This window comes from Oculina patagonica, chromosome 1 (assembly GCF_052425735.1).
Source record: "Oculina patagonica isolate OP01 chromosome 1, crgOcupat, whole genome shotgun sequence".
Classification (NCBI taxonomy): Eukaryota; Metazoa; Cnidaria; class Anthozoa; order Scleractinia; family Oculinidae; genus Oculina; species Oculina patagonica.
In genome coordinates this window covers 48,782,977-48,810,804 of record NC_135758.1, presented here as the reverse complement: position 1 = coordinate 48,810,804, position 27,828 = coordinate 48,782,977, and the positions used below count along the sequence as shown (strand labels likewise).

General features: G+C 36.8%; 3 protein-coding genes across 3 annotated transcripts; 1 reads left to right on the top strand and 2 right to left on the bottom strand.

Annotated features, from left to right (window-relative positions):
* Positions 1-8,039: 8,039 nt before the first annotated feature.
* LOC144647677 (6-pyruvoyl tetrahydrobiopterin synthase-like) lies at positions 8,040-8,498 on the top strand. Its single transcript, XM_078507398.1, has one exon. It carries the CDS (start codon positions 8,040-8,042, stop codon positions 8,496-8,498), a length of 459 nt encoding a protein of 152 aa, XP_078363524.1.
* A 745-nt stretch (positions 8,499-9,243) lies between these two features.
* On the bottom strand, positions 9,244-21,195 carry LOC144635996 (dual specificity mitogen-activated protein kinase kinase 7-like). The gene is made up of 12 exons (XM_078495135.1): positions 20,977-21,195; positions 18,996-19,071; positions 17,433-17,496; positions 14,558-14,671; positions 13,799-13,918; positions 13,278-13,385; positions 12,192-12,243; positions 11,826-11,953; positions 11,206-11,286; positions 10,869-11,008; positions 10,745-10,790; positions 9,244-10,113 (listed from the first exon to the last, which is right to left on the bottom strand). Exons 1-12 carry the CDS (start codon positions 21,143-21,145, stop codon positions 10,012-10,014), a joined length of 1,200 nt encoding a protein of 399 aa, XP_078351261.1. The 5' UTR covers positions 21,146-21,195; the 3' UTR covers positions 9,244-10,011.
* Positions 21,196-22,375: 1,180 nt separating this feature from the next.
* LOC144651205 (kelch-like protein 12) lies at positions 22,376-25,788 on the bottom strand. The gene is made up of 3 exons (XM_078511117.1): positions 24,595-25,788; positions 23,830-24,266; positions 22,376-23,273 (listed from the first exon to the last, which is right to left on the bottom strand). Exons 1-3 carry the CDS (start codon positions 25,545-25,547, stop codon positions 22,873-22,875), a joined length of 1,791 nt encoding a protein of 596 aa, XP_078367243.1. The 5' UTR covers positions 25,548-25,788; the 3' UTR covers positions 22,376-22,872.
* Positions 25,789-27,828: the final 2,040 nt, after the last annotated feature.

Below are 27,828 nucleotides of genomic sequence, written 5' to 3'. Positions count from 1 at the left end.
ATCCATCACACCTACTTAAATGAGATGTGCTGGGGCCTTGATGAGAAACTTTGCGCACAAATTGGGGTTAAGGCGACAATGGCCTTGAAAAAGAAGTTGATATGCTTCCTTCCAAAACCTTTTTGCCGTGAAAAGTTTATCTTCATTTCTCATTTTCTACTCTTCACACTTTTCTTTTCTTCAGCAGCAGATTTATCACGACTAATATTATCACAATTAATATTTTACTGATACAGCTGTGTAAGGAGCTAATTTTCCCGTTCACAGTAATTTCAATGTTTCCAGGTCATGCGTTGCTATGTAGGGAAGCTAGTTTGGCCGATTTTGGGGTGTACGGGCTGAATCATACTTGCGGCCTTATGCACCACCAGCAGGTGCTACAAAAATGATGATTGTTGAATCATATACAAGGAATTCTTACGCCCTAGAGAAACATGTTTCAAGGTGCTTCATGATTTTAATAATTCTCAATTTAAACATTTATTCGCCTTTAAATATCATGTGACAGTTTTGTTAGCTTAAGTATTTAATTTTGCATTAGTTACATCGCTCACCATAATAAGGTTACTCTGGGGGAAACGAAGGTAAATCTGAGATTCAAAATGTGTCCTGTGATGATGGTAAATAATAACCTGCATTATAATGTGTGCTGTTTGGGAAAAGGAACTCTGAAATTTCAGCAATGCTGGTTCGGAAGAGCTTTGAAAATTTATGGCAGTGTAACGAGAATTGTTTAAAGGATTTCAGGATATTGATGCTGCTCCTCCATGTCCCTTACTGTCCCTTAGTGAAGCTCAAATACAACACTTTATGCGTACCGGCACCTGTAATTGATTCTATACACGTAACTTTCGTCAAATAAATGGCCTTATGTATTCCACTATAACTATAACGCTCTTAAGAAGTACGTGACTACATGAGCCTAAACTTCACAGCTTTTAAGGCCACTTGTGTGCGGCTGGTATATGTTTTTAGGTAATTGTGTGATAATCTTCGAATTATTGCATCTTAAATACCCCGACGTTACAACTTCTCAAATGTAGTTCTTTAAAAACTCCTAAAAACGCTGGTTCAGTTTTAAGTTACATGGAAAAGGTCTTTTTTGGAAACTCTACTCATCCGTTTCCTTAGCACTGAATGCTGGTTTGTTTTTTAAGAACCCTTAAAAACAATGCTATTAAAACTTCTTTAACGCTTTTTAAGTTTTCTAAACACTTACGTTCAATACTTAAGTAGTTGTTTTAGCTTCCACCAGGATGCAAACGCAAACGCATTTCGGTGTGAAACATGCTCCCAGGCTATATATTAAATCATTGTTGTAAAAAAGTGCTAAAAACAAGCGTTTTATGGGCAAGCGGTTTTTTTTTAGTCTGTAGAACTCACGTTCTTAGAAGACTCAAAAACCAGCTTTTTAAGGGGTCTCAACTCCAGCATTTAAAGAACACTGTGTTTTTAGACTTCTAAATCTTGGGACGGGTTTTTGACTTCTTAACAAAATAGCTAGCTTTTTAGGGTTTTAAAAACCAGCGTTTTTTGAGAAGTCCTAAAGCTCTTCAAAAGCGCTGGATTTTAACACTGTTGAACGATGCTGATTTGAGAGGTCTTAAAAGCACCGTACTTTTAGAATTAGCATTTTTTTAGTATTGTGAAAGCCAGGGTTTAATGGGTTCTCAAAAACCAACGGTTCTAAGAAGTTCTAAGACCATTCAAAAACGTTTGTGTTAAACGCTGAACCAGAGTTTTAAAAAAGTGTCTTGGGTGTTATGAGATCCTAAAACCAGTTTTTTAAAAGAGCCCCACAGAATTGCGCGAGATCATCATAGAATTACACAAGTCCATACAGTAGCGGGTCATAAAGGTGGTTTTCTTAAAGGCTGTGCATTTTAGTATCATGCATTTCCAAAGGAGCTTATATTATCATGATAAATTAAAGGTAGCTATTTATTTTGACAAAAGATTTAAATAGGACGAGATGTACTTAGTAATTTTACTATAAAACATTGGAAATCGTCAGGCGATTTCAGTATTAACTATACAACCACGCACCGTGTTGCCATATTACGTGACTCTTTTGCATACATATATTGTATTTTATTTTAATCTTTGTTTTATTGTATTGGTTTTTCTTTGGAATTCTTAGTTAACATTTATGTTCGGACCATTTTTATTCAAACACTCCGTTTTTCTGTAAGAGCGTCTAATTTTTATGGTCGGCGCTTTTGGGCCTGACAAACTTTTAAAAACAAGGTGTTTCCCAAACGAATATCTACATACATCACGGACGGGTGATGATAATGTTGGATCCGTGATGAATTGGAATAAAAGTTAATTCATTCCGTTAAAATACATATATTTGTCATTCACAACAAAAAGTAATCTAAATTTAAGCTTTTGATACCTTCTTTGGATGTTCTAAAATTGTCCTTTTCCAGACTTCACGTCCTTTAAGGTTGTTACCAAAAAGAGTGTTAATTAGCATAGAATGTGATAAAAACAGTTTCTCAAAACGTTTTACTTAAATTTACGATATTTAGAGAACAAGCCGATCAGCCTTAGCTCGTTTTCGTGCGGTTTCTATGCAGCTCGAATTAGAATTTAGAAATGAAACCCTCGGAATAAAAAGACAACAAACAACGTTTCAAGCCACGTATGACACGTGGCCAGAATCAAACGAGGACCCACATTGGTGGGAGGCGAGTGCTCTCACCACCGCGCCATTACCGCTCACCGTTAGATTTGGTTGCGTGAGACAGTTAAGTCAAGTAAGAACAAACTGGACAACACCTTTGTAAATAAGTGCAGTATTGTTTCTTACATGATAACATATATATCCTTAAAAACCAAAAACGTTAATGAAGAAAAGGAGCGTGAACAGTATACGTCAAATACTGTCAAATAAGGACGCTTCATCAGTAACGAATATGATCTACGTTTCAATCATTTTTAGAACCCCCTCTTCATTTGGTTCAAACCAAATGCTATTACTACATCTTAGATTCGTTTTTGCTCACCTTATGCAAAGCAAAGTGCTGTCCACTGCTTGTTAACTCTCGATCGCCACACTTCAATATCGTTGTTGGCTAATTCTTCCTAGTGAAAATATTTTTTTGCGTCAGTGGTAGAGAAAAGACAAAATTCTATTTCTATGTTGGCACAAGAGCGTCAAGCCACTGGGATTGGAGCTTTTTTCAAAACACTAGTGGTGAAGAAATGTTTTTGGCTTCTTAATGAGTACTAAACAATATGCATTAGAAAGCAGCATTTCTGCTCCTGGAGTATCACAAACTAAATTGACTGCTGGATCCATTAAACTTTCATCCTAAATTGAGAATTGTGACAGATAGAGAGGCAGCTGTTTGCGTCTTACGACATTAAACTGAGATTAATTGAATAGCGGGCTAACAAACCGCCCTTTCGATCTTTCTGCTAAAGTTCAGGTACTTCTACTTAATGGGAGTAGTTTTAAATGTATTTTTTTATTAGCATAATTTTAATTAAATACTGTGTTGAAAAATTTGTACAAATTTTCGATAACTAAAAGTCACTATTAGCAAACAAAGCTTATCAAATGGGAAATTGTTGTAACTTATTTACATGTTCTCGTTGTCAGAAGAAGACCAACCAACATGTTCAAGTTTGTAAACTGGTACAGTGAACTGGGATGGTCTTTTCGACACCACCAAAGTCTACCAAAAACCAGTGGAAATATAAGTACATTGGAAATCGACCATTTCAGCGAGGTGAAAGCTCAATACTGTCCTAGGAGCCTAACACCGCGAAAAAATAACTGAAAAGAGCTAACGGCCGGAAAAGAAGGAGTCAAACAACCTTTTGTCAAATAAAGTTATTCAAGACTTTGAAACCCCAAATGTGACTAAACGATAAACCCAGTACCCTGGTTTGATAAAAAAATTAAAGTCGGAATCCGCCTGCTGTTCTGCAGCAAAAATGAAGTTGAGCGTAAACAATTCACGAGAAAATTGAACACCTACACCAGATGGAATTCAAACTAAATATTCAAACTAAATGATAGCAATACCCACCCGTAACACGTCATTTACAAAGGCACATGCACCTGTGGACGAACATAGATTGGCGAAACAGCACCCAACTTTTAAAGTCCGTGTTAAGGAACAAATCGAGGTCAACAAACTATCGAAACCAGCCAGACACATAAAATAGCATCCAAATTACATCTTCCCATAGAATTTTTTACCTTCTGGTCAGTTTTGGATGAAACGAGAAGTCAAAGAAGCATTTTACATCGCACGCTTCCATCTTGAACTTAACAAACACGTCCAAACCTTTCACGTTGTTCCCTATGGAATTGGTGTTACGCAATTTTTTTTCGAGCATAAGTTAAAATAAAACCCAGTTTTTTTGCAGAACTGACACTCTGATGATGATCTCAATGCGAGGCTTTAAAAACATAAACAAACAAAGCATTCAATGAAAAAGATCCATTTTTAAATGAAATCGCACTCAAGGCAAAATTATTCCGGAGAGGGATGATACATGCAAGGTTTAAAATCAGAGAAGACAAAATAATCTGCTTTGATTTACCACCGAGTTCGAGAGGAATCTCGTGTACGATTTCAAAACTACAGTTCCAGTGGAATCCTTACACAAGCCAGTACAATACTACCTCTCAAATGTAATATTGAAAAAAATGCAATTACTGTGAAATGATTTAAATTAGAAGTGAAAACTATTAACGAGTTTTATACTCTACCGATGACCTTTACCTAACATCCTATATCACTAAAAAATCATTAACATTTTAATATCTGTTTTTCCTTACTTTTCTCATGCAGACCAGATAGAAAACTAAAAGTTTTCCTATGCGTAAACTGGTAAAACTCTTAAATGGCCTCCTTACTCCTGGCATGAAGTCCTTGATGACCAGGCCCTATTAAATGGCTACCGCATCACGTAAAAAGTCGTTTTGTTTTTCTCTCCTCTTTTTATCTCGTTATTCTAGTTTTTAGTTTTGTTCTGTTTGTGCCAGAAATGCGGAAATAAGAAACCTAAACCCATTAAATACGTGATAAGACTGACAATAACAAAAGTATAGATAGGAAAATCAATTACAACCAATATACAATACAATGTGTGTTTACACAGCAGTTTTAAAGTAAATAATCATATCCGGTTTACAATCTACGCTGCCCGGTATACTTGATATCATCCATCAAATCGCCATCGTCAGGGCTACATGTCGAGCCACTAGTATGATAAAGCTGATAGTAAAAAGACCATCAGGATGACAAATTGAGATTAAAACATGTTCTTGGCTCCATATTTAGTGGATATTGTGTTAAATACCTTTTTAATTTAATATAAGCAATAAAAGACTCCAACGGCCAAGTTTATCAAGGAAGCCTGACCTGGCGCCACCTTGGGTAACTCCACGGCGCCGCCACGCTGATGATGATGTTGTCAAACATGTTAAGTGCAAGCTACCAGTAGATGGAAGGAACCTAAATTAGAAGTTTCCCGATCTTAATCTCTGAACAAAGTACCAACATAAACGGCTCCGAATACAAAGTTTATAGACGAAAAGAAGATACCTTTCCTGCAAAATTTAATGTTTAAATATTAACGATAATTCTATTATTCGCGCTCCTTTTTAAAGATTAAACTTCAGCAGTAACTAATTTTACCTAAATTTCCACGCAAAATTTTAAGACAAATACATGTACGCATTTGAAACCGAATGAGCAGCAACCGTAGCCTGACCACAGGGGACCCAAACGCTGTATTTGTTATTCATAATCTTAAAATAAAAATGTTCCTATTTACCTGCGTTCCTGTGTCTTTTTTCACCGGTTTGGGGGCGATTTGAATTTAAACGAAGACGGTTTACGTTGCGAGTTTTAAACGGTAATCGGTCTGTCGTAATGTCAATACGACGCGCCTCAATTATGTGTCAAGTTTTTTAACTGTTATTATTAACTATTAACTCCACTCGTGGTCTCTTCTCGTGACCATTAATTGAAACACGAAACTCCCCGCGAGGAGAGTTAATAGTTAATGGTTCTTGTAGCTTGAGTTAATAACAGTTGAAACTCGAGGCGCGTCGTATTGACATTGCGACAGATCGATTACCGTTTAGAACTCGCAACGTAAACCGACCTAGCTCTGATTCAAATCGCCCCCAAACCGGTAAAAAAAAAACACAGGAACGCAGGTAAATAAGAACATTTTTATTTTAAGATTATTAATAACTAATACAGCGTTTGGGTCCCCTGTGGCCTGACGATGTTTTAAAGCAGATAAACAGTTTTATTTCCGAGCTCTTTGTACTGTCCTTACCTAAATACTGTCATGTATTTCTTTTAACGTCAATTTCGTCAAGAAAATAAGAGGTGCATACTGTTTAATACAAAGTAAAAACGATAAGCGGATCTCTACGGCAAGGAGACGAAATTGAGACAAAAACAAGTTTTGCGGAAATGAGGTCCTGCACCATATTATCCCTCAAGCAAGATCCTGATAAAACGATTTGTGTCTTGACAAACCAATTTTATGCTGAGCTAGCGATACTTTCGGCATTGAAATGTTTAGGGGGAGGGGGGCTAAAGACTCCTGCTCCGCCGCCTATGCATAAAGGAGCTTTGAAATATTGCGAAACAGATTATGATAGGCTAACAAATCATAATGAGCTAAATGTCGCTAAAAGTTCATAACATCAAATTTCATTGCTTTATCTATTGGATGAGCCTTGTTTTTCTAAAAGAATCACGGTTATTGTGAATAAGTTCCAAGGGAATGAGTTGAAGGTCGCCGATGGTGTGGCCAGTTTGGTTCAAATGTTCTGAAACAGGAGTAAGGTTGATAAGCTGTTGCTGATTTTGGATGGAAAGGCAATGTTTTCCAAAGCGTCCGTTTAGTTGGCGATTGGTCTTCCAACGTACTGTTTTGTGCATTGTAATGAGATAAATTAAGTTTTTTGATCTACAAATAGATTCTTCTGTAATCTACGACGGGTGAAGACGAAAATGCTCGTTTGCAGCGGCTGGAGGATTGTAGGATATTAAAATTCGTTCGCACAGTGGAGAAAACGTTAGGAAGAACAAAGAGACGACCCACTTTCCTCTCCAACTCCAGAAGCTTGGACCGCTGCCCGACTGATGCAAACCATTCATATGAAGTGTTTCACCCGCAAATCCACTGTCATGCAAATCAAAGTCATTTTGCACGGGGTCTCGTGTGACTCCTAGAATCAATCTTAACAACGACCACGAATTTCAGTTAACAATGTGAATGTCTATTGTATATAGAATGTATAACTTATTTTTTTGGTAGTTAAATGTAATGTAATGGTATATTTTTGTAATGTAATTTGTAATATGTAATACGTAATTTTTCAGGTGTAACCACTTTTTTGAAACGCAAAATTGCCTCAGGTTTTATGAATTTTACGCTGTATTCACTGTCAAAACAAATATTGGGGTTGGTGCATTATATTTGTTAACTACAAATTCTTCTATCGCCGTTAACAGCTCAACTAAACAATGATCTTTGTTCCTGGATAATGAGCAAACGAACCATTATCTCAGTAAACCTAATTTCGTCAAGGAAGTTTTATAAGAATGGCTGCAATTGGCAGTGCGGTTAACTTAAAGGAGAAGTCAAGATATTTCCAGTCATTTTTCTGATTAACGAAGTTACTTTCAAGTCAAAGGAAAGCTCAAAGTAATAGTTAATTTATAAGGCGGGAACACACCAAAGAAATAGTAATAAACAACTGACAAAGATAAGCGTCATAAATCGGTTTAAGATCGATAAACAGTTCGTTTAATTACGCATCGAGTGTTAAGTTGTATTGTCAGGAACAGATTTTTTACTGCACCCGTAATACCATGCTGGCTTTTAAACGAACAAAAGATTCAGATAGAAATGAAACGCATTACTCTAATTAACTGTTAATGACCTCAAATGTACTTCCTGTCCGATTTGAATATAAAATGAATTCCTTTGCGGAGAAACACAATTTCATGATACAGAGAAAAGCCCAGACATTTTCAGAAGTCAGTATGGCTCATAGCTCCGACTCCGGCAAAACAACAAGTGCGCCTGTTCTTTACGTTAGGAGAAAGGAAACATTTAGCGCTGGGCATAGGTTAGTGAACCCAAAACTCAGTCAAGAGGAGAACGAGTCGTTGTTTGGAAAATGTACAAATCGCAACGGCCATGGACATAACTACAGCGTCAACGTCACTCTCCGAGGAAAGCAAGATCCTACAACCTCCATGGTGATGCATCTGGGCAAACTGAAAGAGCATCTGAAGTCTGTTGTTGATCCTCTAGATCACAAAAGCCTCCATCAAGATATTCCTTACTTTGAAACTACAATCAGCACCACAGAGAATCTTACCGTGTACATTTGGAATGAGATGCAAAAATTGTTACCCAAAGGTCTCTTGTACGAGGTGGAAGTTTCATCCACTGAGAATAACAGCTTTGTATACAGAGGAGAGAATGAAAACGACTGAACACTCATGAAACTGATTGCAATTGACCTATTAGTTCTTTTGATGAAATCTGAAATGAAACAATCCATTATGTTCGACCAGAACACGTTACAAACGTTTGCAAAAGGCTTTGTGATTTCATTGTATATTCTCACAATAGTACAGCTTATCAAGCCACTGAATGTCATGTGACATAAACTTGTTACTCTTCTCGATTCATTTAAATTAAATTACTCGCCCTCAACGACAAGTGTTACATTTTCTAGTGTTTGTCGTCTGAAACAATTTTATACTTTCAATTCCTCTTATCCCCCCCCCCCCCCCCCCCCCCACTGTTAATTCCAGTTTTAATTTCTCACTACATGGAGGTGTCAGCATAGGTGCAGCGGTCGTCATACACGGCACGAAAAGCTTCAATTCAAACATTCAGTTTTGATTACCATTCTCAAGTAAAAACGCGCAGGAATACCTTAAAGTTTTGACCAAATCAATCTCAATGGTAGTCACGTGACATCTTCGTGTACCATTCTAGATCACGTGACGTATGAATGCAACTCTATTACAAAAAACAAATAAACGAGCCTCTCGTAGCTCAGTTGGTTAGAGCGCCCAACCGGTATCTGGGAGGCCATGATTTCGATTCCCGTCAGGGAGTCAGATTTTCTCTTTGTCCCACGCTCGCGTAACATTTCATCCTTACCAGATTTAATGTTTCTTCATGTGAAATCAATGAGAAGCTGATTGAAAGCCTAGGCCATGAAAGAAATACAAATAATATTACGTTTATTTCAAACAATACTGTTACTCAAAATAAATAACATCGTACATTGCTAAAAATAAAAACATACATTTGTCAAAGATGTTATACCCGAGTGATATAAGCTGTATCGAGACTTTCAATATTTTTATTATTATTCTATTGGATAGGGTAAGATATATTTTTCTTCAGCTTACATCCTACGTAGAATCTCTACAATCTATTCTTAAACTTACGGTGCCATCGATGATCATTATGGTTTGCATTACGATAAAACATCAAATGTGAAAAAGGAAAAGTAAGAGCCTCAAGCGAGATTCAAACCCACCTCCTCACAAAGACGTTCAAAACAACATCATGTATGACATGCTAAACAAAGCTTGCCTTATGAATTATATACCGTCCTAGAAAGTCCCAGTGGTCTTTCCGATCCCTATAAAGGAATTTTACTTCTTATTGTAACTTTCTGTAAAGAGTTCAGGTGAAAATAGAAGGCGAGGTTTTCTCGGTTTTAGTAGGATTTTAGGTCATTTAAAGAAACCTGGCCCTTTTTTAATTCTAAAAATAAATCAGTGATCGCGACTACGCCGACTTTGCACAAGATACTGTCCAGGTCTGCTGAAGGTGATTTAAATTATATCTCTTACAAAATTCATCGAAACGCTACAAATTAATTGTCACACGCAACAAACGTGTACACATACGATACTCCTACTGTTATGTTATCTATACAAAGCTAAACTGCTTGAACAATACTAAACTAAATACTAAGACATTCTAAACTTCTGTGCCAGGATAGTTGGACTCGTCGAGAACAGCAGCAAGCCATCCTGCTAAATTGACCTTTTTCTGTTCAAATCCAAGAATAAACGGGTGTTTCTGCAAAAAAGGAAAAAACGTTTATTTTGAAACCATGGCAGCTGGTATTGATGTCAAATAACTTATTGCGAAAGAAAGATAAAGGAAAGAAAAAACAGTGGCTATCAGGCTGATCCAAGTGGAAGAAGTACCAGTGACGTAAAGCGACCAGAGTTTACCCAGTCCGTCCGGATGCAAGTACATCACAGTTGCCAAATAACTAGCAGCATACGTTCTACTTGTCTAGCCTGTTCCAGACGTTCAGTTAGTGGTTACGACGCTAAGAAATAAGCAGTGGAAGATAAAGACGGCGAACAAAAAAAACAAAAAAACAGGAGGGGACTAGGGAGATAGAGCGAGGGAACGCCTGTGACCAGCCCCTCCCTAGATTTTTTTTGTTGATTGATTTTTTTTTTTTTTTTTTTTTTTTGCTTGCCGTTTTCTCTTTGCTTCATTTCCCACTAACCAAAGGCCTGAAACAGGCCATACTTGTCTGGTTTCTCCCCCACTCTGCTGGTACTCAATCATACACATATGTCTTGAGCGCCAAGAGCCTTTTTTAGCGTAACGCACAAAAAGTTCCCTGCTACAAAACTATAGCTACAACTAGTTTATAGGAACGCCTAGTTTAATTAAGTTTGGAACCACCTACCAGTAACGTGTTATACTTTGGTCGGTATCTGTAGTCCTTTATCAAACTGGAAAAGGAAAGAAATTCTCTATTGAGCATCAAGTTGTGCAAGTGTTCTTCTATACTCTTTCTATCGTGCACTTACCATGTCTTGACAAAAGAGTAGAAGTTCATAGAAAAGCCCTGTCTGGGTAGCAAGGGAGGTTCTTCGTTCATGACACGAGACAAAACTTCAAACTCTGTTGTACAGTTACTGTATGGAAACTCCCCAGTTGCGAGTTCAACCTAGAAAATAATAATTCATATGTCAGAAACTCTAATACTTGTATAAACACGAATGACGGCCACGTCACAGGGATATGTCCCATTAAACAGAACATACAACGTGATAATCACAACTTCATGGACTGGTCTTGTTGGTGGGATAACTGATAACGTTACAATACAAGCTGCTCTGTAGAGGTTACACAATTCTTGCTCACCAAAGTTATTCCCAAGCTCCAAACATCTGCCCTGACATCATAGTCTGGGTTCATGGGGTCTGGTGGGTCAATGCGCTCAGGCTGTCAAAATAGTTTATATATTAATAGAAAAAAAAACAGGTTATGTATCTATCTACAAGTCAGTGAAAAGCACTTATGTAACCAAAGTTTAGGGGGCTTGTTCACTAATTTGTTTTCATCAGGCCGTATGTACTGTACGTGTATATAAATTACCCCGCCACAGAGTTCAATTTCCTTTACACGTATTTCTGTACTTGTTTAAGACATACTTGTTATCACATATATGCTGTCCTGGTTTAGAACAAAAACATGAAAAAAAATTCTCCGTAGCATTTTCTATATATCAAGATGTAAGAATTATAACAAAAATACTCAATGACAAAAACAAAACATGAAGAAAGAGTTCTATACAAAAAAGCAACTGAATTTAGAGTCATCTCTAAAAAAATAACAATTCTTCAAGGTAGTAGGACGATCTACCCGTCAGTGGGTCAAATCAAGACTTTGGCATTATATAGTGCATAATACTCCCTTATCATTACAGTAGTGTACAATAATGTACAATACTCCCTTATCATTACAGTGAATCCACAACTCACTGCCATATAAGCTGCACATCCTGCACTTCTTGTCTTTGCTTTTGAATCCACCAAACGACCACTGATACCAAAATCACAAAGTTTAACAGAACCATTCTGATCCAGTAAAACATTGGATGGCTTGACATCTGACAGAGACAGCAACAGCATAATGTATTACTGAACACATGTACATTATTGTGGTTCAATTCCACCCTAATGGTACAAATTGGCATTTTCCTTTGCACTGGTGAATGGTAATATATGATAATGGCTATAAATATGTGTGTACACATAGCATAAAAATACTTTGCTGTGACATAGTTTCACAGTTGTAGAGTGAAAATACAGTACATCAAGGTACTAGTAGCTAGACTGTTGACTTGCCTCTGTGCATAACTCCATGTGTGTCCTTTAAATAATTTAAAGCATTGACAATCTAAACAAACAGAAACAAAGAGTTATTGTTCGACTTAACAGTGTAATTCTAAAAAGTAACATTAACTTATATGTACCAGGCCAAAGAGGCAACTGATGGTACTAAGGATAAATTTATACTACAGTGTACAAGCAACCATTGTAATCATGCGAACTGGAAGTCAGGAAATAGCTATAATTTTATCTGTGCAGTTACATGTTATTAACTATTCTTGAGCAGGGCTCGAGACTAACTTTTTTGCTAACGAGCCAAGTGGCTAGTGACAGCTTTGACTTCACTAGCCAAAACGTATTTTCTACTAGCCACAATTTTTATGCATAGTTCTTCCTTTAAGGGGGGGGGGGGGAGGGTGAAAACAATGTGCGGTAATGTTTACACCTTGAGCCGTAAAATGTTCCTTAAATCTTCATGTTTTTTTCTTACAAAATTGGGCTTTGTTCTTCACTATAAAAATTGTACATGTACGTGCGTTTTTGTCAACACATTCTATAATGTCAACAGTTTACTTGTTAGTTATATTCTCTGAGAGACGATTTTAATAAATGCGGTTTCTTGCCAGTCTAATGCCTGATTTTTTCACTAGCCATTTTGGCTAGTGAAAGGCCAAAACCTACTAGCCAAAACTGCATTTTAACTAGCCTTTGGCTAGTTGGCTACCGTTAGTCTCGAGCCCTGTAAAGAAAAATCTTAACCGGCAGTATGTACTGTAGTCAATGCAAAATTTTAGGGGTTTTTTATAACACTGAAAATGCTGTAAAATCCGAAAGTTTCAGAGACTGTGAATAAGAGATACATCAACCAGTCCCAAAACGTACGAACTTACAAAATAATGTAAACAGCATTTTCATTGCCAGAAAAATGAAAAACACTAAAATTTGAAACGGACTTCATTACCAGCAGCGCTACACAGATTTTAACCATAGAGTAGTTCATGTACTGTATATTACTGGAGGAACATTTTAGGAGAAGGTAACAGGCTGCTGTGAAGTTATCCCATGTCACATGATCTGCTGTTATTGTGTTCATCTACTTACAGACACTGATATTTTCCCCAGCACATCTTCTGGAATTGGTCCTTGAAGTTTTTTCATTAACTTGTCCAGACATGTTGTCATTAGTTCCATACAAATAAACACGTCGGACTAAAAAAAAGAAACCATGGAAATATGATGTCGTGTACACAGTTATCCAGGCTGGGCAATTGGACAATAAGCTTTATTATGTAGCATGTGAATTGGTAAAATACAAATTCATTTAGATTATGGAAGAAGCAGGTCTCTGCCTATGATCGTATTTTGTTTAATTGTGATTACTGTATGTTACAATTGCAATCCAACAAAGGTTCTTAGTAAATGAATTACACTGTACAAATCTTGTGATTTGCACATATGTACAGTATCCTGTACATGAAACCAAAACCAGAAACCAAAATACAATGACAAAAAAAGGACAATACCACTGTTGTAAAGTTCATGTTACCTGGCACACCACAAACTTTCTTCAACTATTATAATGGCAACAGACTGTCTGATAAGTTATGTAGTTATTAACTCACTCTGGAAATAAATGACCCAAGACAGTTAACAATAAAGGGGCAGCCATGGCACTTCATCACAACTTCTAGATCCATAATTATTCTCTTCTGTTCCTCTTTGTTTTGACTCCGGCGCATTTTCTATACATTTATTTATAAAAAAAATTAAAGATAGACTTGATGATTTGACTAAAACCTTGCACCAACATTTTGAGTTATATTACGTGTAGTATTTAAAGGGAAGTGCAAACAATGAGGAAAATAAATATAAAATATTTTTAATTATTATTTTTATAATTAATACTATTATTATTATTATAAACTTAATCTTTTTATTGACGTGTGTACTTCTTTTAATGATCATGTGAAATAAAGTTATTTATTATTATTATTGTTGTTATTATTATTATTATTATTATTATTATTATTATTATTATTACATGTATTATTAAAATGTGTTTGCCTATTGCAAAGTTAAATTTACTTATTAATATACCGTACATGTTGACTAGAACACTTCAAACTGATTAACTTCACCACAGAGATTTACAGTGGAGTGTCTTACATTGTATCAGCTGTTAATCTTTTTTAATCAGTTACAATAAAATTTTAGAAACTACATCATAACATTTTCAGACCTTTTGAGGGTAAAAGGGCTTATTGGAGGGGAATCCCATTACAAATCATAAATCAGCTAGTGCACAAAAAAACAAAAGTGGGAGATCGTTTAGTGCTCTTTATAATAAAGTACATGAGGTGGGTGACAGTGTAGTTTCTTACCTTGACTGCCAAAACATGTCCTGATTGCTTGTGCCTCATCTTGCACACCTGGCCACATGTTCCACTTCCAATTTCTTCAACAGTCTCCAAATCATCAATAGTAAAGTCAAAACTCTGACAAAAGCACAACTTCCATTATTGTTTTGTTTAGAGCCAAGCATACATAAAAATTATACATGTATCCTAACTAATAATTCAACAAATACGCACAAAATCTTGGAAATGCTGCACAACCCTATTTTTCTATAGCTTCAAAATGTAGTTTGTTGACAATTTGTTGAATATTCTGTGCCATTTCGCAGGATAATTGTTAAATACATGTAGCATAATAAATTTATTGAAATCAGTTTAGTATGAGATCTGATATAATTTTGAATGTTTGAAAATGTTAGAGGATTTCAATAACAAAGATGGCAAATTTCAAGCTTGGTGATAAATAGCGAAGAAATTATTCAACATGACACGAGCATGGGACAAAGAAAAAATCTGAGTCCCCGACGGGAATCGAACCCATGGCCTCCCAGATACCGGTTTGGCGCTCTAACCAACTGAGCTACGAGAGCGCCAAACCGGTATCTGGGAGACCGTTGGTTCGATTCCCGTCGGGGACTCAAATTTTTTCTTTGTCCCATGCTCATGTCATGTTGAATAATTTCTTCACTATTTATCACCGAGCTTGAAATTTACCATCTTTATTATTTACAACACATTTAATGATTTCGACATTGCTGATCCTAGCAGTATGCAGGACGCGTGTCACATATCAACCTAGTAAATGGACTAAGCTCACAACGAGTCTCTTGTAGCTCAGTTGGTAAGAGCGCCCAACCGGTATCTGGGAGGCCATGGGTTCGATTCCCGTTGGGGGCTCAGATTTTTTCTTTGTCCCATATCTTACCCTTAAAGGGTAAAATATTATACCCTGCTTCCCACAACTGAAAAGTGCTAATTATACTACATGTTATAAGAAAAATACATTGTAACAATTAAAACATTGTAACGGCTAAATGGGCACCAAACATTTCTCTGTTTGGTAAAAAAAAGTCTTATTTGTTAATGGGCGATTCCAGAAAATATCCGTACCATACCACGGACGGCTTTTTGGAAATCCGAGGGCAAGGGGGGTTCTTTGAACTGGAATTCCGAAGGCATGGGGGGATACTTACGATTGGAATCTCGAAGGCATGGGGGAGTTCCAGATCTTGGATTTCCAGAGGAGAAAACAAGAGTGTGTTCCTTGAAAATGCTTATTTTGTGGACTACCAATTTGCAAATAAAGCACAAACTGACGACCGCGTCGCGGAAGCAGGATACAAGACAAGTATCGATCGATCAGGCATGTGTTGCGTTCATTTACAGAAAAAAAATCGCTAAAATGTGGGTTCTACATCAAGCTTCAGAGGCCTTAACATTGATGAACTTCTCCATTCGCTCTTTGTTTTCTTGTCAAAGCGGATCCACAAATATTTAGTCCATTCAGTGGAGTGGGAAACTCTTTTGCTACGCTTCGAGACGCCATTTTGAAGTTCGTGGGTTGGGAGCGACTGCTGACCCTGAAGGCTCAAAATTCAAGATGGCGGATATGTCAGTGCACTCGATCGTATTATCTTCCGGATTTACACACGTGCATCACACGATATTCTTACTTTTATGTTCTGCACCAGTTTGGGGCAATGTAAAGTTAATGTAGGTTGTATCTGTTAAACAATGGTAAATAGAAAAGTCTTATTTTTTTACATTTTCATCCCAGAATCTCTTGCGTCATAATGACTGTCTCTATGTACAGATCTAGTCATTTGAAATATGATTTGATGTAAAATACGCCACATTGGGCGTATTTGCATACCCTGACGGGAATTCTTAAGAGCTTGATGAAAAAATGAAAAATCTGAACGGGAGGGGGGGTTAGCGATTATGGAATTCCGAGGGCATGGGGGGATAACGCATTTTGGAATTTCCGAAGGCAAGGGGGGCTAAAATATGGAAGCCGTCCGTGGTAGGGTACGGATATTTTCTGGAATCGCCCAATGGGAATCACTGTGCTTAGTCATACATTTTGTGGAATAAAAATTAAAGGAAAGAGTAAAATGTCATAAAATGGATTATTACTAACAGTAGTTATACAGTACCGCTCAAAAGTAAGTTACCACCCTCTCCTGAGACGAGATTCTTGTCTCGCAAGACGAGACTCTGGTCTCGCGAGAAGCCTAAAAAACTGCAAGTAAACGTCTCGAACTTCACTCGAGATTTTATGTAATTGCCTATTGTCAAGCACACATTCATTGCATAATATAAAGTAATCATTTTACCAAATGAACAAGTGTGTAGAAACAAAGCGAGCAAACGTCGTCAAGCAAGGATAACGTAGCTGAAGCGACGTTTGAACTGTTGTTCAGTCAAGGTGAAGCGAATCATTTCTCTCACGAATATCGCTTGTATTTCTAAGATTAAATCTTGTTGTCTTTTTTAAGATTTGATCTTTTTAATCGAAGTTAGTTCGTTCGTACGCAACTTTTCAGGGTTTTCACTCTTACATGTATACATGTAAAGTTATAATTTTTATTTTTATCGATTGATTGATCTCCGCTGCGCTTTTGTTTGTTTAAAGGTATGTACGATGAAAAGTTTATCAAAGCTATCACAGCCTAAAGTAAGGAACTTTATATTATGCAATATATTATGCAATTTCTTTCTCTGAATCAGGATTAGAAGAACAATGCACCTACTTTACATGAAAAACATATTGTAATTACTTGGTTCAAAAGAATTTCTTATTATTAACAGTAATCCAATATAAGAACCCTTCTGTAAACCACATTGCATGTGACATACATGTACAGGCAACCACAATAAAAGAACAGTAGGAATTACTAACTTTATCTTGCAACTTTAGAATCCCAGTCTGTTTTGTGATTTCTTGAAGCTTTGCTTCAATTTGACTGCCAAGGCAAAATGCACTACAGTTAAAATGCTGACTATTGTTAAAACCTACATTGTAGATAATCCCCCAGAACTCATCCTTTAACAAACCTGAGTCGCAAATTATATATACAGTAGAACCCCGGTAACTTGAACTCAGATAACTCAAAAACCCCACTAACTCGGACTAAATTTCATTCCCTTGATCAAAATTTGGGTCAAATTTACCCCGATAATTCGAATTCTGGTTCTTGCAACTCCCCACGGATGCCCATTGAAATATTCCATTAGCTCTTCTAGTCGTGTATTTGGATTTAAACACTAAAACAAACACTGCAGCAATTTAATTTTAATTGAGCAACAAACAGATCACGTATCTGACAGTCATTTTCCACTCTTAACATAAAAATGCATGATCGTGTGGAAAATCAGTGAACTATCAATTATTAACACGGCATATTAAATATTCAATCAACCCTGATAACTCGAAACTCCGTTGACGCGAACTGTTTTTCGTTTCCCTTCAGAGTTCGAGTTACCGGGGCTCTACTGTACATTGTATACTTATGCATATTGTGTATCCACCACCACTATTGAGGCCAGTACCTATGCTCTAACACCATTGCATAACATATCATTGCCTGTGCATGGTACATTGTACACTGTTGTGGTACAATTTCACCATTGGTAATATCTGGTCTTTAATTGCATGAACAAGGCTGACAGAAGTGGAAGGTACATGTAGTCAAAAACCATAAGGCTAAACTCCAATTCATAAAGTACCTTGTTCAATTTATTATCAACCACAAGTATTGCATAAATCAAAGAAAACTTGTGCCAAAATAAAGCTTATAAACTTACAATGTTGTATGCATGAACCCGCCACTGTGCATACAACCAGAAATGTTGCTGCTAGATGTCATGGAAAATGCCAATGGATTTACACATGTCTACCCTGTAAACATCATTTTTGCAAAAAGTAATTCCTTTTTAACCCTCTCCTACTCTCCCTTTACAATAACTTTTCTACTTTCTGTGTGGATCCAGTTTTATCCACACCTTCAAAATAAAAACATCCACTGATTTCACAAAGTGTACCAATTAGGAAAGAAATCAATTAAAATCTGATTGACATGTCACTGCTCTTAGCCAATTTGAAATTCCTATTCACATTCAATCAGGTCATTCATTTAAAAAAACAAGATTCAAAGCAGGTGGGATTTCAAGTTGACTGCTTCCCACTTTCCTTGCAGCTTCACCATTTTCATAATCCTCGAGCGCTCGGCTCTGCCAGAAAGGAAATCAAATGCAGAGACCCACCAACCACACAGGCTAGAATTTCCTTAAAATATCGCATGATTGTGATAATACATGTACACGTGTACAATGTACATTGTTGTATGCTCTATAAACAGTATTACATTCATGAATGTTTGGTTCACTGTTTTAAATCATTAAACATACAGTAGGTCTCAACCAATGAGAATGAACATTTTTTCTCATGTCATATTTTACTGACCTGTCATCTTCTTTACTGCGACATCCAGCAGCTTTTTGTCGTCCTGGCCTTCGTTGTGATGGGACACATAAATTTACTGCACAATGAAAAAAGAAGAAAGGTGATGGTACATTCATGAACATTATGTAATGCACAGTGTACTATGGTATGTAAACAACATCTTTTCGAGATGGCATTATTAATTTATTTGCAAGTACATACACATGGCAATTTGTTGAGGTAAAAAAAAATAACTCCAATCGTAATTCTCCTATTGTTCAATTGGCCAAACAGAGTTAGAGTAAAACAAACATGGAAACTAGAAAAATACAGCTTCAACATCTACAATGAACAGTCATTTTGCTATACCATCTCATTACATTTGAGCTCCTTCTATACATTTCTGCTGTTGTGAATGCAAAAAGTGTTGAAGAGCTTCCTGTATACTTGATTACAGACTGGAAAAATATTCTAAGATTTGTTGTACGGCAAAATAATTTGCAGTCTGCAGACTTACACTTCAGTTAGTATAAGTATAGCACTCTGGTTAGCCGGAATAATGCCCCAGTTTACCTGTTTAATGTTTACAGTAAGCAGATATAGTAGAAAAAATCGGCAGTCCCACAGCCACCAACTTCACCAGATTAACAAAGCCTACATCCTTTGCCATCACACTATAATCTTTAGAACAGGAACTGGGCCAAGCACAAGGTCCCAGATGACCACATGGAGAACAAATTTTTGTTTGAAAGTAATAATAGCCTACATGTATCATATTTGAAAAACAATCATTTTTAATTCTACATATTAACAAGACAAGGTTAGAACCACGTACAGTCTAAGGTTCTAACCATTTCATTTAATGATTCCCATTGCTAATTCATTTCTAGTTCTCATTGTTTCTTTATTTTTTGGTTTCATTTTCATAGTTTGTCTTCCTGAGTTCCACTACTGCCACTTGTGTATCATTATGAAAAGGGCAGTGTTTTGCATTTCAAGGTTGAACCGTGATCTACAAGACACTGAACACAAATACAGGATTGTGAATTAAGCTTGTTTGCCCTACGACATAGAAAAAAGATTACAAAATGTAAATTTTGACTGTGTTGATATATAGACCCGTAGGCACATTTCTTGTAAAATAAGAGTTTTAGCAAATTACTTGACAGTCTAAAAATGTAGACACATACATGTAGCCACTTTTCTAGTGTTTGTTTTCCTTACTAGTGAACTTTGGGGCCATGAATAAATTTAGACAGTGTAGACACATACATTGTAGCCATTTTTCTACTGAGATTCTACTGCTGTGACTGTCTAACGGGTATACAAACGGCCAGCTGCATGGTGTAGCTAGAGATGCAGGTTATTCTGCAGTTGCTATGATATTGATTGTATGAATTGATTTCAGATATGATTTCTATCAACTGACTATGTCTGGAGGTACAGTCTATTAGAGGTACATGTTTTAGAATTAGAATAGAGGCCATATTTCAAAATGGAGCAGTAAATATCGCAGTTTGTTTGAATAACCTTTTTTAGTTAAGAGCCCAGTTACTATTTCTAACATGAGTTGAATTTACACCTACGACTGCTGTTTTCATCCTTCTATCGATTAAACATGCCAAAGTTCGAGAATAAATATAAAAACCTAAAAAAATTAATAGAGACAATTAACCACCAAATGTCTTGTATGCTAAAGCATATTTACTAAACACAGCTTACTCCCAAACTCTTTTATCCCTCAAAATTACATGAATCATAAAATTCACCAAATAAACAACAATGAAATCAACAACCGACTGTAAAAAATTCGCACCGACATGCCTTCTACAGGAATCAGTTCGAGACAAGCCGGTCTAATTCATTAGTACGGCAATAGGAACTCCGGGTAAACAAAAGGAAAATATATAAGAACATGTATTGATAGAAACATGGTACCTGATCTGTCAGGTTCTAAACTAAAGATTTCATGGTGGAACATACAGGTTCTCAATATATTCACCTGGTCTATGTCGGCGGGTACTCGTCGATGAATCGAGATTTAGAAGTGGCTTCTTCGGGCAGGTGGACTTTTCGCTATCTTTTTCCAACAGTTCGCATTCCTTTGATTTATTCTCTTCTCGTAGTTTTACTCCCAAACTTTCAATTTTAGCCTGTAAAGCTGTCGCCATCCCCCATATTTACAGTTTGATCCTCTGTCGTCTGTGTCCTGTGTCTGTCCTATGACAAAAATTTGAGTCATGCGCACTAACGTTTAAAGGAAGTCAATCCCAGGCTTCTTTGCGAATAGCGCTTCAGAGGTCTCTCCATTTCGCTTCAAGTTACAAAAACTTTTTGTTTGCTTGAAAAGCATCATAAAACTATTTTACAATTAGATAAAAGCTACAGATTTCCTTGATGATGAGACCGAAGGCCGAAGCAACCATCACCTCATAGAAATTAGTAGAGAACGAATTCTAACTTATTTTAGTTCAAATGATGATATCCTATTATTTTCTTTACATGTGAAGTCGCCTCACGCTTCAATAAAATTGTGCGCTAAACCTTGCAGCTGTGTGCGCGCACTCATCAGTTTATAGTGACGGTAAACGTCCTTCTTTGTAGTGGTCTCGGGAATTTGAATTCACGTTCTGAAAGATACTCGTTGAGGGGTAACGACAAAAAAATTAAAGAAAAATTATACGAAGACCGATATTTGTAGGTTTGGCATCCAGTGTTTCCTACTTTAGGATGGGCGCGAGGGACTATTTGACTGCAAGAACTGATTGATTTGGTTGTGCCGATGATCTGCCATGCGAATCTGATGAGCTCTCTAAGAAATTCGATCATGTTTCTCCTATCTTATAAAAAACTTGGGCTGGTCACCACTTGGTTAATTGCAATTACATTATCGCGGCGCAATGGTACACCAGTTTATGCTATGACCGGTGTCCTTATAAACAGTTTACTGTATGCCTAGGAGCTGCATACTTCCTAAAATCGTCAAGATCAGAGCTGTCAGTACAATGATAATAATAATAATAATAATAATAATAATAATAATAATAATAATAATAAGTTTACGTTGATCATGTGCGGGGGTATATCTTCGCGTTGTACAAAATATTGTCGCTTCGCTATTGTGCTGTGGTTCGGTTATGTTCTCTTTTATATCCTTCGTTTTTTGTCATCTGGTGATTGCGCCGTCCTCATCACTAAGAAACTGCCATTTTTGAGAATCCCTTGTTTTACAAATCTTGCAAACTTTCTTTCAACCTTCTGTTTCGGCAGCTAAAAGTGATACTGTTCCAAGCTTAGTAAAGCATGATAAAGCTCTTCAGTCGTATGCTAAAATTCGTTCACTCTCTCTTTCCCTTTCTTTTTTGCTCTCTCAAAACATAAACAGCAGTATATTCCCAAAATAACTTTTATTACATAAGCATTAAAAACAGTTTTTGTTTAGACCAGCATTATGGCACCAATCCCTCCTACATGTAACCCAGACGTTTTGTAAATAAAGATTGGCTTTGTCCATCAACAACTAATGCTCATTCTCAATTGTAACTCTGTACTGAAAATATAAAATAGTTTTCCTTAAACACGGCTTCTTGATTTACAGTAAAAAAGAAATCCTTTCTCAATAACAAATATTGAAGTTAGATCAAGTCAAGTTTTTCAAAAAGAAAATATAGTAATTGCTGATTTGTTAAACGATGTTTTATCCCCATTTGAATTTTCAAATATGTAAATGTAAATATCCATTTAAAACTGAGCCAAGATTAAACATGCACAACTAAAAACAGATGATAATACTGCTATGTAGCAACAGTCTTAATAAGCAATCCTATAAAATGATTGAAATTACTGGAAACTAGTTTTCCTGACGTAAAGGTAATGCGTCCACACAGGACAATGTCACTTATTTAGGTTTTTCCATAACAGAAGCGATGAACTTGTAGCCGACATTGGCAACATAGCACTGATGGTCAAATCTTCCAGTAAGCATGTCCGGCACACTTGTCCAGCGGTTCTCCTCGGGAATGTAACATTCTACTGAGCTCAACAGTGGACCTGTCCTGTTGGTGCTTACACCACCAACAACATAAACGTTACCAGCGTGCACCACGGCAGAATGCTTCATTCTAGAATAACGCATGGGGGCGATGTGCTGCCATCTGTTATTTTTTGTGTTGTAAACTTCACAAGAACAAAGTACATTGTGTCCGTCACAGCCACCAAAGATGAAGATCTTGTCATTCAATGACACTGCAGCAGCAAATTGTCGTCCTTCATTCATGGGTTGAACACAACTCCAAGCATCTACGAAAACGCAAAAAATGAAATTAATGGTCTTGACGATGACAATTAAGGTGATTCCACTGAAATAGAAAGAGTATTTAAAATTTTCTTAAACTTGGCCGGTACTTGGTACAGCATTTAAATAAAAATATCTCAATGTAGAGTTTTAAACTTTTCTATAAATCGCGATATGTTGTAGACACCTGTATGACACTTAAATTAATACATTTAAAAATGGGGTCACCGTGCTCGTTTAAAAGAGAATGACCATTTATTTTCCTTCCGAGCTTAACCTGAAGGAAATCTCGCAGTGTTCTCTGTGTGTGCGCGCGCGCGCGCTCAATGACGCGAAGCAAGGATGCGCAATGCAATTCAGTGGAATCGCCTTTACTAAAACCATTTGTGAGTAGTACATCATGACATGCATGATGGAAAGTTGATGCTATTCGTTAAATACTGAAAAAAGATGGCTAAAATACGGGCTAAGAGAACACATTTCAGTGTATATTTTCGTATCAGAAGGACAGTTTTTTGTTTAGTTATCTGAAGCTAGAACAGCTACCGTGCGTAGAGTTACCTTTAGTTGCATCATAGCATTCAACAGTTCGAATCACGACTGGAATAGCATGTGGGTATGGAGTTTGAAATCCGCCAATAGCATACACGTGGTCTCCTGATAAGACTACACAGTGGCCCGCCCTGGGAAAAGACAATGATGCTAACGGCATAACGTTTGAAGAGCCATCTTTTAACTTAACCGTAAAAGCATTGGATGTACATCTGTTAGTTTTAGGATCCAGTCCTCCCACAAGAAGCACGCTACTGCGGCCAGTGGACACTGCACAGAATGAGTCCAACTCGACATCATGCACTGCGGGTTGATAATCCACTGTATCCCATGAGTTGCTTTGACCACTAAACCTTTCCACGAAAGGAATCACGGGATCGCTGACACAAACGTCTCTAAGTCCGCCAATGGCAAAAAGCTTGTCTTCCAAAGTCACCATTTGAAGCCTGGAAGAAAGTTTAAGATCGATCAAGCATAGAAAAACAACTGGAACACGACAAGCAAATAAGTGAACAAGCTACCTGTTAACTCGATCTACGTATTTTATTACTGCTTCAGCCTTTTTGGTGTTAAACACTAACGTATTTTAATACCCACTGACACACAGAACACACTTATGACATAATCAATATTTCGAATCATTGCAAAGATTAAGACATCTTGTTGTGACTAGAAGGTTTTTGCTAATTGTTTTCTTTTACGGCCAATGATTTCACTGTCAGCAATGAGTCTTGCTTAACTGCTGTACAAAAAATCTAACAAATTTTACTTTACCTCCATCGAGGAAGCTTCATATGTGACAGGTTGGTCCATTTACCCACAGCAGGAATAAAACAACAGACACTGTTGAGGATTGCTGAGTTATCACATCCACCTGCCACCACAAGCACTTTAATCACGCTGCATGACTTTCTCGAGGTAACTTTGCCAGCTTTTTGAGCCCAGAGTGCTTCTTTGGTTGCTTGCCCAAGTTTCGAAACCATCCTGGATTCATTAAGTTCCATTTGATTTAATTTTCCTTGAATATATGGCAGGGAAAAGGGCGGCAGTCGAATTAATTTTAACAATTGAGTAAGACAGTCTTTTCGTACATCCAGATCGTAGTTTATCCAATCTATTGCGATGTCAAGGAGCTGTTCTTCGTTTTCAATCTGTATATCCTCACTGGACAGAAACTTTATGATATCTTCCTTGGTAAGCTTCAAAAATGTGTCTGTTTTGGCAAGTTCAGTAAACTCTCGGTTTATATATTGGGTGACTGTTTGACTCAAACCGTTACACGAAAAAGCGTCAGCTAAAGAAAGAATCGTAAAACAATTTTCCATGTCAACTACACTTTCTAAAAATTGACAACATGCTTTCCTAACCTTTTCCACAAAAAGAAAACTGGATGCTTCCAACAACTCAAACACGTTTTCGACATGAATTTGAATCTGTCCGGTGTACATGAATTCTAATAAGCTTTCCATTGCTTCGGCGCTCACACTCTTCAAGCTAGCTCTAGCTTTATCCTTTTCCAGCATTTCTGTGGTGAACATAGCTAAAAAGAAACTGCTGTTAGCCGCAAGAACTCCTTTATGTGCTGGAAACTCCTCGCCATCAACAATCAAATTAACATCACACAGTACTCCTGAGTGCCTTTGCGTGTTCAGTTCTTTTAACGTTTCGTTGTCATCACAGTGTATTTCAAGGCAGCTCGACGTATCTTCGTCTTTTTCAGGATCCATGTTCTCTACTTTGACATTCCTGGCTCCACAAACATTATTCAACAAGCTAAAAAGGATACGACACTAATACCCAGAGCACTACAAGCCTTTCTGCTCCAATGAGCAGTCAGGAAGAAGGTAATTAAGTGATGTAAACAAATCAGTGTGATATTGACAATGATAACCAATATCTCCATGTGGCCCAAAATTAACGTTCCCTTCTTGACGGTGGCGTGGTCCCGTTACTATAATCGCATTAAATTTTCATTTTTATTTCTACTCCAACTAAAACCAAAATACATGAAAAGAGTTTATTGAGATATTAACCTTTGAAGAATCGACTTTGTGCTAAAAAAAGAAATTGTGTTTTGATTTGCAATGATATTCGACTGCTGGTGGTTACTTAATTATTAAATTCGACAGAGTCATTTGCATTATTTTCAACCCAGGCATATAAAAATAAACTCCGATATACTATTAATTTTATCAACGTGCTCATAAAAACCTGTTAACATTTTGATTTGATTTTGATGAATTTATTTAGCTGCTATCAATTAAATACTATTGCTACTTTTTATTTCTCTCCTGAAGATGAATGTATTGTAGCATATCGGTCTTGGATTCTAATTTAAAGTGCATGTTATATTTTTAAAATACCCCCTACTACCTCATTCCCCCCCCCCTCCCTCCTTCTTCCCCAGGAGGGTGTTGGAAGAACTCGAACGCAAACCAACGTTGGAGCCCAAGCTATGCTCGTTCATGAAAGGCACGCAACTCACGCCTGTTTATTGTTATATTACTTATCTTTATATCAAAAAGGAGATGTTTAAGAATCTAGATCCGAGATGTACCCGGTGAGGGAATTGGATGGGGGAGATACTTTCAACATTGCAACTGCTTGCTAAAAGGTTTTTGTGTTCCCGTGGTTTCTACAGCCTTTGTCGTGTCAAATACATTTTAGAGTTATGTAAAAGCGAATACAGTCGAGTCTCGTTTTTCTTTTCAATAAATTTTTGATATCAAGTTGAATCTCTTATTGTCAGGTGGAGGAATGATATACTTAATTCTTTAAAAATCCTATAGGATGCTAATTTTGCCTTCACATTTCTTAGAAAAGACGTTTTAAGTCACGGCTTTCGTTTAATTTTATCAGCAAGTTGTGTCGCTAGATAGTCAGCAGAAAAGAAAAGGAACTGGTAATGGCTGAGTTTTTCGTACTATGTTTGAGTTAATTAAAGTGAATTCGTGTGTTAAAGGCCAACATTTTAAAATACAGCGGATTAAAAATGTTTGGCAGCGAGACTATCATGTCTTAACAAGTCAAATACAATAAAAAATAAAAAAAATTCTATCTTCTATTTAGCAACACGAAAACCTTGTTATAGTGAAGTAACGGATATCACAGCAGTGTAACTGAATGATATCAGTCAATTGATCAGTACGTGCCAAAAGCTGATCAAACTGAAGTTTATCAACTCACCACACGACCCAAGCGTAGAGTTGAACAGGCCATGTTCTGATTTTCGTGATTTAAAACCAAGGTACATATGTGGTGTTCATATAAGGACATAAGACACTGTTGAATTTTTTACCTTTTAATTATCTAACTAACAAATTTACATCAAGTATTTTTCTCTATTATTACTGAGCTAATTAAGCATCTTAGAACAGTTACATAAAAAATCGTTATGTATACTACATGATTATACAGAGTTTTACTAAGTATAGTCAAAGCGTCTACGCACGTTTTAAAAAGAAGTCTTCAAAAGTGTTTTGTTGAATAAGAACATCATTAAGCACTTTGTACATTTAATGTAACGGCACCGTAAACTTCCGAAAATAATCCCCATTGAATAAGAACCGCCTCCGAAAATAAGTGAATCTCACACAAAAAATCTCCAGTAATACCCCCGGAGCTTTGATCTTAAAACAATATCAGTTCCTCCTATTGTAAGCCACCTAATGTTAAGCCAGTTGTTTGCATTTGATATCGTTATAGTATTGTCCTGTTTTTACTGTTCATTTCAAGACCGTAAAACTCGTTTCGTATTTGCTATCGTTATGAGTTTTCTGTGACGTGTTGAGAAGAAATATTTTTCCAAATGTTTGCCCAATCATTTTTCAATTTCGAATTTTTTCCAGCAATGATACCCCTCCCACCGCCCCCAGGGACCCAAGGGTATATTTTTGGAAGTTTTTGATATTGCTTAACACCAAACATTATGTTGTAAATTTAACTTATAGCTATAGATATGGTACAGGATGAATTCATTGTTCAATTAATGTGAAATTTTGTGTTACT